The sequence below is a fragment of the Mangifera indica genome, unplaced genomic scaffold (genome assembly GCF_011075055.1).
Source record: "Mangifera indica cultivar Alphonso unplaced genomic scaffold, CATAS_Mindica_2.1 Un_0043, whole genome shotgun sequence".
Classification (NCBI taxonomy): Eukaryota; Viridiplantae; Streptophyta; class Magnoliopsida; order Sapindales; family Anacardiaceae; genus Mangifera; species Mangifera indica.
Genome location: NW_025401135.1, coordinates 63278 through 75162, shown reverse-complemented (window position 1 = coordinate 75162; position 11885 = coordinate 63278). Strand labels below are relative to the sequence as shown.

At 32.9% G+C, this 11885-nt stretch overlaps 1 protein-coding gene across 4 annotated transcripts; it reads right to left on the bottom strand.

Annotated features, from left to right (window-relative positions):
- Positions 1-619: 619 nt before the first annotated feature.
- On the bottom strand, positions 620-11453 carry LOC123206616 (protein ROLLING AND ERECT LEAF 2-like). Of its 4 annotated transcripts, none has more exons than XM_044623793.1 (7): positions 11133-11453; positions 10911-10979; positions 8494-9653; positions 8144-8215; positions 4671-4885; positions 3970-4193; positions 620-1738 (listed from the first exon to the last, which is right to left on the bottom strand). In XM_044623793.1, exons 3-7 carry the CDS (start codon positions 9599-9601, stop codon positions 1024-1026), a joined length of 2334 nt encoding a protein of 777 aa, XP_044479728.1. In that variant the 5' UTR covers positions 9602-9653; positions 10911-10979; positions 11133-11453; the 3' UTR covers positions 620-1023. The 4 variants fall into 4 exon arrangements, with proteins under 4 accessions (XP_044479728.1, XP_044479729.1, XP_044479726.1 ...); XM_044623794.1 differs by having other exon boundaries at positions 10911-10976; XM_044623791.1 differs by having other exon boundaries at positions 8494-9623; positions 11133-11452.
- Positions 11454-11885: the final 432 nt, after the last annotated feature.

Genomic DNA, 11885 nt, shown 5'->3' with positions numbered 1-11885 from the left:
CAAATATATGTATACATGATTTTATTGTTTTATTAATCTTCTGAATTTCCGATTGTCCTTTTCAAACTTTTTTGATCTTTTGTTTTGACATACAATAATAATTCAAATATAACTTTTTGATTTTAAAAATCCCCAATCTCTCAAATTATACAACTTTTTTGGCATAATAAATTTACCAATTATACCTTAATACAAAGTTTCATTTTAGGTGAAAATATGTTATTTATGCTATTAAGGTGGAAAAATGTTTTTGGATCAAATCCTTCGGTACGACAAGCTTACCCTTTTTAGTATTATTGTTTGTTTAGATAGCCTCAATTGTTTAATTCTCTCTAGTTATGATGAAGTTTTAACATAAAATAAAATTACCAAGGGGTCAGCATTGCATTACGTACATACCCATATTTTATTTTTGTGTTTTTTTCCCCCTAAATCTGCATTTCTCAAGGAAAACCCTAACCCTTAATTTTACTTATTAAAAACCCTTGAATCTTTCTCATAATATTTGACTATAATTTCAAAGACTATGATGATTAAGTATGATTACTAATACAAATTAAACCCAGAGGAAAGATTTAATAAAATCTAAAGGAAATTGGTTAATAAATTAAAGAGAGGGTAAAACACAGTAAATAATGCATAAATTGAGTTGCTTTAAGGGGATTACAACAAACATTATGAAACAAGAGATGAGCATTGGAAATCCATGCTACTTTCTATTTGCTAAATTTACACAGATCCTGTTACATTTATTACACACCTCATCCCCACCCTTTGTAACATCTCCATACTAATTAATTTTCACCTCCTTTTATTTTACCCTCCATTTAACATAAAAAGAAAACCTCCAACCTTTATTCCTTCCTCTTAGAGAATTTTAGAAACAAATTATTGCCATTTATCTGGGACCTGAAAATGCTTCTGTATTTCAAGTAGCAGCAAAGAAATTTTAAAGTATGTGTAATTCTTCCTTCCCCATTTGCAACTCATTCAAGAGTTGAAAATTTAAGATTCTGACAGCAATTAGCAATTACTACGTACCAGATCAGCATTACTCTTAGCATCTCTGTTAATCATCCCAGTGTACTTATTCTTAGCATCTTTGATGGCTTGCAAAAGTTTTGCATACTTATCTACAGAATCCTTAGAAAAGTTGTTCAGCTGACCAATAAAATCCACCAGGCATGATTGAAAACGGTCAAAACCAGAAATCCAATCCTCTGAAGCTTCATCTGTCGTTATAGTGATTGCAGGAGTACTGGCATTATCAGCATTCCAGGTTGTTGAAAGACGGGTGGCACTTCTCCCTTGATTCTTTTCTTGATGTGGCTGGGAGCGAATTATTTGTGTCGCTAAATTCTTGATAGAATCAGTGACATGCTCAGGATGCAATTCATCCAGGTTTTCCAACCAGACATCACAAGTGGCATATATTGGAGGACCAGAGTCTCGCAAAGCGGGGTATCGCCGTTGTCTTTTTCTCTTGGAATATTTTTGAGGAAGATATACACATTTGTAAAGCCAATCCTTTATAGCCTGAAGATAAGATTTCTGAGCACTAATCCACTTTGTAAAACTAGAAGACAGAGAGCTTAGTTCAAATTCTAAATCAATAGTAATTTGCCGTTGTGAATCTGACTGTATTGAGATTTTATTGTTGCCATTGTTGAAAGCTACCGAGATAATTTGGTACTGAAGCTTGTGACATTCATACATAGCTTCCCACATCTGACTTAACCTGGAATGAATGTAAAAAGTGGAAACGATTAAATTTTCAAGTAAAGAATTGAGAACCCAATGTGGCAATTGCATCCTCACAAAAAAAATTTATAACAAGGGGAAAAGAAAAAGAAATCCTACATGTTCCTTGTGTCTGGAGTGTGTATTTAACCTAATATTTATTTTGGATAATTTCTATTTTACTTAAAATACACTCTTTTCTAAGAATTTGCAGTTGAATGAAAAAAAGGAAATTCTATTTCATCAAAATATATCCCAAAATTAGCTCATAATCTTCACCACCACCATCGTATACAACATGACCACCTTCACCCAACACCACAACTATAATAAAAATAGTTTATTTTTTTAAAGTTATTATCATAATTAGAATTCTTTCTAATTAAGTAAACAAACTAATACATCAAAATGTTAATTTTCAAACACTTCTCTTTTAGAATAGCAAACTTGATACTTATTTCCAGACATGAGAAAATAAAACTATACATATCATCCAAATTTATATATACAAGCCTATTTATGTTTCAGTCAAATTTAGATTTAATCATAGATAAGTCCAAAATAAAAAATGCCACCTAGAGATATATCAAGCATGAAAAAGTGAAAAAGAAAAAGTAATTACAGAAAGCATAGGAAAATGGTGCATAGAGGGAAAGATCCAGAAGCCTCTTATCCTGAGGAGAAAGCAGCAGAGAAAAGGAAAAAGAGAAAAAAACAAACTGAAAAGACACACGGCGAGTTATACTTTCAGTCTCGGTAATCCTTAGAAGCAAACCTGACAACAGCCTATTACTGCATCAGACATCAATCTCATTCAACTGTTGATGAGATAAACCAAAAACTAGAATTTCCATTATCTAGTTCTCATTTTGACCGCTAGTTAAGGATAAAATTTTAAGGAGGACCAAATAGGTAAATTTTATAAAAATAATATCCATGAAACAATGAAATTAATACAAGACTTAAAAAAAAAAAGTGTCAACTAGTGGGACATGTTCCTGAAGATTAAGACAATTCAAGCTCAATGAAGACAAGAATATTTCATTGACCTCTGAAGTTTGGCTAGTACAGGTCCCTTCAGTTTTGAAAATCATTACAGACCACCCATAAAGTTTCATGAAAGTTATCAAAACCCTCCTCTGTAGACCATAGAAAAGGTCTCTACCTATTTTAAACCCAATCAGCAACCCTGTCATTAGCCTCAACCTCAAGGGAGGTCAATAAATTTACATTGAAATTTATAAGATGCAGCACCAAGTTCTATTACCAAATCAATGAATTTATGTTAGAATAAAACAGGGAGATCCCCTTTATAGGATTCACTATAGATAGATATATACATATAAATTAGATTGCTACATACATATAAATACATCAAATTAAATTTCGGACAAAAGCTTTGATCTTGACCTGTTTCTGAAAATAGAAAGAATTCATCTACCCATATACAATGTTTATGCATGCATAGGAGCTTTTCCATCTATATTTGAAGAAAGCACCTGATATTTTTATACAATATATGTTTGTATGTATGTATGTATCCCCCTTATAGGATTCACTATAGATAGACATATACATAAAGATTAAAGCGCTACATACATATAAATACATCGAATTAAATTTTGGACAGAAGCTTTGATCTTGACCCGGTTCTGAAAATAGAAAGAATTCATTTACCGGTATACAATGTTGATGCATGCATAAGAGGTTTTCCATCTATGTTTGAAGAAAGCACCTGATATTTTTACACAATATATGTATGTATGTATTAGTCAGTATCAGACCATTTTCAAATGTTTAATCAGAGGTACTGCCTTTTTAGCAGTTTATAAGTTCATGAGAACATCCTTTCATGACTTGAAAAACCACCCAAAACAGCATTCATTTAAGAAAAAATTTAAGACATCGGCACTAAAGTATGACAAAATCTGTGAGAAATATATAAGCAAAAACATCAGGACTTTCAAAGTATGACCAATAATCTTCTGCGAAACAGATAAGCAAAGTTTAGTCTGTGACAGCCAAATCCATCTAACTCACATAAAAGGAAGACATTCAAGCCATTATAAAATAAATTCGTGGGCTTATAAACACACCATGTTTCTTGAGACTATAAGTCCAGCAAGAGGCATACATTTTTGTAGTATCCACAATATATAGATCCCAATTGGAAGCTATGTGACATGAAATTAAGGAGAAATTAAGAAAACAATTATATCAAACACATACCCTCCAATCAGCTCCTCAAGTTGCAGCTGGAGCTCTGTGTCCCGTAGTTCTTCAATCCTCCTTGATATTGACTCAATTCTGTGGATTGCAACTCTGATTCTTGAGTGTAAATCTTTAACAAAAGCACGGGTCTTATCAATTCTAGCAGGACTTTCTCCCTTTGATTCCAGTTGTCTTAATGTTTTACACTTTGACTCATAAACTCTTCTGACCATCTCACAAGCCTGGATATCAGAGCATTTAGAAAGTCAATTACATTTACAAGGACGCATTCAATCATGTCATCTGTTGAGAATTGATAACAAATATATTCTTTGAGCTTGGGAAAGGACAGCATAAGAGAGGAGCATATTGTTTGTTACCCCAAAAAAAAAAAAGAGAGAAGAAAAACAGTCTTAAATTTTGAAAGCAAGTATTGTCAAAAGAATATAGAAATGGATATGTTATTTAAGTTGTAATATAGAAACAATTCAGTCAAAAAATAAATTTACAAACTAATTTATAGGCCAAACTTTTCTCCGATATTTAACTAAACTTTTTCTACTATTCTGAAATTCGATTAACAAAGTACCTATATTTGTTTCCCACACTTCCAAATAATTTTATATGGTTCTTATACAATGTACAACTTAGAATCTAGTTGATTGAACTAGTAAGTTACATAATCAAAAACTAAAACTATTTAGAGAAATTGATAATACCTTTACTTCATCATAAAGCTTCCTCTCCCATGCATATAGTCTATCCAAGGTTGAGGCATGACTGCTTGAGATCATGTGAATACTATCAAAAACATCACTGGTAAGGTCCTCTACCTCGTCTTTTGAATTCAAACCCAGAGGAGTCTTAGATGAAGATGATCGAGATGATTCCGTCCTATGCCAAGTTAAGTATTTTATGGAATTTTGCGCAGGCTCTAAGAAAGGAGTTAAAATAGATGTTTAGTGATCAAGGTAGAAAAATCAAGAATAAGAAAGATGCATGACATTTTTGACCTAACCTCTAAGCTTAAACATTTAGGGTTTAGTAGTCATTTAACATCAAATCAAATTCATCCAAGAGATCATATGCTCAATCTGTTACATGTAAGCAACTGTGTTGAGTGCGTTGCGAACCAAGACTGTAATTGTGACTAAATTGGGACTGATTGAAATTTGAATTGAATAATCTGAGTATTTTATTGACAGAAGGAAAAAGATTACAATTAAAAAAATTAATATCTTCGACGCTCCACCAAGAGATTACAGTAGTGCTCCGCCTCATGGCTATGATGCATGAAGACATTGGATGGGTATGGTTTTCAGGTTTTTGAAACGTTTCGAAAATGGAAACACTCCAAAACATGTCAGGGCAGTTTCCGCAAACAAAAAAAATTCCAAACCTCGTTTCTAGTCTAGAAACATGTTTCTTCTAATTAAAAAATAAAATAAAACACAACATATTAGATATTACTAACCTAAGTGCTTCAATTCAATCTCTTCACTTTCAAGTTCTATGACATATCCAAGTTTTTTCCGTTAGTTATCAATAGTCTAAATCAGCAATCTTTTTACTTCTTTCTATTCATTTCTTAGAAAAAAAAAATCAATCACATAAAGGGTATCTTCTTTCAGTAATTGATTAAGTAATCAAGGGTTTTTACGATTTTACTCATCTCTATTTTAAGTTCTCAGATTCTCTTGACAGCGGGAGTGTTAGGGAACCTTTTAAGGATAATATTTTGATTCTTATTTTGTTATTTATGACCATTGATTCTTATTTTTGTACTATTAGATAGTTGAATGTTGATTTGGAAGTTTTTTTCATCTTATTTATCTTTTAATAACACTTTTTTTTTTTTACTATAACCTTATAGTAAAATGTAATATTTGTTTGAATTATTTTATGAAAAAATATATATTAAAAGTTAATATTTACAAATAAACCTCATTTTTATATTTATGTGTTTCCCTCCTGTTTTTGTTTCCTATATTTTTCAAAATATTGTTTCACCATGTCTGTTACAGTGTGCATTTCAGTATTTCCATGTTTGTGCTTCCTAGCCTCTCTAAATGTAAAGCTAACCATAAATTCTTAAAATGCTCTCCTCAATTCTCCCCAAAACTCTATATTTATATAATTACAAATCTAACCCCAATTGAACTTAGAAATATTATTTGATTTAAATGCTAATTCTTAATCAACTTTAATATTCCCAATTGGTAATATATTCTTAATAATATTTCTAATTAAAACCTAATATCCTATATTACTATTTTTCCTCAATACCAAGGCAATTTTTTTTTTTTTTACCATTATTTTTTTTTATTACAAGCCCATCAATTAAAATGCAAATAAATTGCAAGGTGAAATGTTATTTAAAACTATGTTGAGCGTTTGAAAATTGAAATTTTATTTTTCTTCACAATTATGCTTTTTCATTACAAGCCCATCAATTAAAATGCATATAAATTGCGAGGTGGAATGTTACTTAAAACTTAAGCACTATCTTTTGTCCTAAATACGCTTAAAATTTCAGGCTATCACATGATACACATGCAATAATTTCCACGAGAAATGTTTTCTCTGGTTTTTGGTATTCAGCCAATATGAAAACAACAAAAATTGAAATTTAACTAGGGATGACAATTTGGACCCGACTTTAGGGGCTCCGACCACAACGGAGAGGGGATTCCCCGATGAAAACGGAGAAAGGGGCGGGGATGGAGATGAAAAAAATCCCCGTAATCGAGGACAGGCTAAAGACAGGGATACATATGTCCCCGTCCCGTCCCGTCCCCTCCCCCTAAATCTAATATATTAATATAATAATTTTTAGTGTATTTTAATTAGTTTAATATTTTTAATTACAAATTCATTAGTATTTCCTATGTAAGCTGTTTTTAAATTAATTTTGCTTTTAAAATTTATTATTGCAGGTTAGTTTTTAAAATATTGATTTGTATCAACATGAAGAATTAATGATGATATCAATATGAAGAGCTACTAATGAAGAGATTGATTATTGCATATTGTTGAATTTTGTGAAAACTTTGTATTTGAACTAAAATAACAATGAATATTTTGTAGCTCTTGTAACAAGTGATATTTTGGAAAAGTATGATTTATTTTATTTATTGAAATATAGGAAGGAATTAAAATTTATATTTACGGGTATGGAGAGGGGATTTTTCCCCACGGGGACGGGGAGAGGATTTTCCTTCGTGGGGAGGGGATGGGGATTCTTATTATCCGAATAACGGGGACAGGCCGAGGACGGGGATTGATATCCCCTCTCTGTTGCCATCCCTAAATTTGACCAAGCAAGCTAGTAAACTATATCTCTTTGCTATAGAGGCAAAATGAATCTTCCATTTTAGCCAGGGCTAAGCGAGCCAAAAATGAGTACGGCTGGAGGTCTTGTACAAGTGAGCCAAGTGGTAGTTCTTGGCTAAGTGAATGAAAGGAGCACTATGGCTGATTGGAAAGCAAAAGGTAGGTGCATAGTTCGGTATTCTATGGTCAAAAGAGGACTCAAAGCGGTCCCAATCAGGTTGTTTTGACAAGCTAAGATCAGTGTGTGTGAACTACAGTTCTAGTGAAGCACAAAACCAATGTGCAAAAATAATCCTAGTGAGTATACATCCCTAACAAATTTCTAGTTTTGTTCATTTGATGCCTTTTCCTTGATTTATAAACCAAGATTTTCTCTGTGATTTGTGGAACCCAACTTCTGCGAGAATTCTGGTATGTTGAACAATGATCAAATCAACTTAAATGAAGAATTTTTTGAACGATTGAACACAATCTTCATTTTGTACCAAATTGATTGTCAACAGATGTAGCATTGGCTTCAACAGGTAAAGAAAAGAAACTTTTAGTAAGAAGACATTTCTTGTCAATTGTTACTAAACTAGAATTTCATCTTTAGACAGACACTGAAAAATATTAAATTCAATGATGTCCAAGTCTATGAAGAATTTTATCAACAACTCCAAACATTAGCCAGATATACACAACCAAAGAACTCCAAGGATCAAATTTTAGTCTAATTAAATCATTGATGTGATAAATATTCTCAAAAATTAGTTCAACTCCTTAACCATCATAATTGGTGTCATGGAAGAATAATTTTCTTATACTTTATTTAAAATTCTATTATGTCATTGACAAGAGCAGAGATAAGGAGACCTACCTTCTTCAACTTCACTATGTTCTTCCCCACATGAGAAACAAGCTTTGAAGAATGTAAATGCCATTGAACCACCTGCAAACAACAAATTTTCTTTTTATTAAAATTATATACCAACTCAGGTAAAAGGAGAAATATCCCAATCAATAATCTGATATGGCCTTCCACAAATTGGAAAAAACATGCATTTCTTATGGATCCTCCAAAAAATAGAAACTTTTCAGTCAATTACTGTACATGATAACATTTTAAAGCACCTAAGTTAAACCATCATGACTAATACATAAAGTGGAACGAAAACAGGAATTAATATAAAATTTTCACTAACAGTAATTGAAAGACAATGTGCATACTTTCATTTGCCTGTAACATTGGACGGAAATGCAACTTGTTTGCTTCAAGCATCCTTGGAACTTCCTTCCCAGAGTCAGCAGCTTTAATAAAGAGATATTCAATATCTTTCATGATCGAAAGGAGGTCCTTAGGGTTAACCTTATTTTCAATACAATCTTCCTTCACTGGTGTTTTCTTTGTGTTAGATGAAAGGGAAGCTCTAGAGGAAGTGGCTCTCACTGGTGATAAATCAGGAGAGTTGCATTTTTCACCATTCATGAACTCACTTTCAGAAGCTACACTACCAAATGGCATGGTAGGTGAAGCACCAGCCGCATTATGATCATGGAGCTGGTTAAAATTTTCAAAAGATCTAACTAGCGTGTCTGCAGACGGCTCATCAAATTCATCCTCTGAATCTAGGGACTCTTCCCTTCCACTAAAAGAAGCATTTCCCTCTTCATCTTCCAGCTCAGGAATTCCCTCCTCTTCCCTGAGCTTTCTTAAATCATCAACATTTTCAAACCCTTGCTTCATCCCTTTCTCTTTTTTAAAAGAAAATTGCTGGTCAATCGGATGGCGAGGTCCAAAGTAATCCCATGGTGGAGTTTCTGTGGGGATAGACGATTTTTCAAATAGTGAAGATTCTTCGTTTTCAGTGCCATGAGGTTTGCTATTTTCTGGAGTGCTCGATGTTGTTACCGTTCCAATATCAAGCGAAGGAGGTTCTTCTTCAACCTTTTTGGATGATATTCCACTAAATTTCATGTGACTTGCCTGAAATTGACTTGAGGTATGAGGAGCAGGAGATGGACAAAGGTTTTCAGTTACATCTACCTGTTGGGAAATGGTTGGAGATGAGAATGAGAAATGGGAAAGAGACTCCTCGGTCAAAGCAACTGGCTCTGGAGTTGCATCAGTGAAAGTGTACAAAGAAGATTCAATTGGACCTTCAGGTTCAACAAACTTCCTCAGAGCAGTTCCAGCATTTCTCAGAGAGTGAACATATTCAATATGAGCAGCTGCCAACGAGCACCTGCCATCAAGCGCTTGTCTAACAAACTTCTTCCTTTCACGACATAGCCATAGGGCCTTATCTTCTTCTACCCGAGAGCTGGAAGCCCCCATTTTTTATATGTCAGGTATCACTCTGTATAACCAAACAGGAATTAAACTTTCCCTGGAAATGCATCAACGTCAAATAAAATGGATAACTACACATTAAAGTTTGAGAATCTCAGTACTATTTGCAAAATGGAATTATCATGTACAGAAAACAATTCATTTTGTGAAATACCAAAAATATTGCCAAACATAAATCATCCACTTATAACAAGAAATCTATAAATGATGACAGCAAACAGTTCAAAACATGTGTTTCTTATTGGATCCTCCAAAAAATAGCAAACATTTCAGTCAAATACAGCACAGGCCAACATTTCAAAACACCCAAGTTAATGTACTCCGAGAAGGTCAAATTGAAACATGAATGATGAAATGTAGGGAAATTTAAAAACAAAGAATATTCTGGTCCCAGATTCATTAATTAGAAATATATAAATGATAATAATAAAGTTTTCATACAAATAACAATTAAAGTTATTTAAAATTAAAAAAAATAAGGATTTGAGAAGCAACAATAAAATTTTTATTAGTGAGGTCACATCCTCCTTGTTTTCACATCAAAGTTAGGAAAGCATTCAACCAGAAAATTTCATTAATTAATCTGGCAGAAGAAGGCAGTGTAAAGAAAGCATCCATTCATAATTCTAATAAACCAATTACACAACCAAACAGTGAAATCAGTTAGACAGGACAGACATAAATAAGTAAACTCTCAAAAGTTAGAATCGAGGACACAAGTCTACATGTGTTTAAAGTACTAGTGGTATAAAACGACCTAACTGTGTATTTACAATCATGTGTTACTAGGTTTCTGTAAGAACCAACTCACAAGCTGTGAAAGTTCCATTAGAAATTTGTTTAGCGCCATTAACATGGGGGCATATAATAGGCATTGAGCACTTAAGGAAATCAAGGCCTATGCAACCACTACTCTTTCTTTGAACTGTTGTTTAACTTGGCACAGACATTAGTCCCAAGTCCTGAAGTATCTGTGAAATCTGGCTCTTAACAACAGTTTCCAACTCACTGAATTTTTAATAGGACAGACTTAAAAATTATATAGCTTAAAACCCATATGCAACACTTTAATCACGTTACTAGATGGTGTTTGATAATAAGCCAAAGAGCAAGAATCATCAAAATAATTTCCAAAATCTTTAATATTTCATAATGCATACAAAGCAAACAAATAACAATATAGTTTCATTAAAGAATTAAAGCCGTAAAAATAAGTAATGAATCTCAAAGCCAAAACCATAAAACCAAATTCTATTGTTTCCTGTAGTTAGAGACGTAAAAGAAAAAGACCCACCTGAAAAGAAAGGGAATTTGGTTGAGTGAGGTAAAGTTACACCAAAATTTGAAGGCCAGAAGCTAGCTGCTGGAAAAGAAAAATGAACATAAAACAATAAGATTCACAAACAATTGAAAGAAAATTCTAAAACTCCATCTTACTAATCAATCAAAAGCAAAAGGAAAAAACTGAATCAAACCCAATTAAAATAAGTAAAGAGAAATTATGAAATCAACGCACCTGATCAGTTTGGATTTCAGAGAGAGTCGTTTAATAAATAAAAAGGTAAGAAGAGAAAAGAGGAGAGATGAGGCGAATCTAAAGAGCTAATGGCAACTTTCATGCAAAAGGGTAATTGCAAAAACTGCACACATCTTGCGTTCACTTTGCAGAGGTGGGTCCCATCTTCTTTTTCATTTCTTATTTCATTAACTGTAACTCTGTGACTGTAACGCTTTCTCTTCCTCTTCAAAACGATGAAAAAGTTTTGAAATTTTTTATCTACAGTTTGATGATAATTATAACTGAGTTGGAAAAAAAACTTTGGACGGCTTGTCAACTTTTGCCGCCATCACCACGTGGCTTCGCTTACCAACTTCGTAAGCTTACTTGAATCAACGATTCTAAAATCTTACCATTACCCCGTAGTATATGTTACAGGCTGTTGCATGGCGACACGAACAGGTGAAAAGATTCTAAAATCTTTGTCCTGTTCATATATCTTTAAAACTATACCTGGCATTTCCCATATCATATTTCACAAAGCATATGATAGCTTTCTACCGTTAATCTGTCGAATCAACTTTAGCTCATTTATTTTCTTTTATTTCTTTTGTCCAGTCCAGGCTAATAGCTTTTAGAGGAATATTACAAGTTGAAAAAGAAGTGAAGCACTTTTGGTTGGTTTGAATTGAAGTTGAGATGAAACAATCCTTCTTTCTATGGGCACTATTAATTTAGGGGACTTGTCAACCGCTCTCTATCCCTATATTA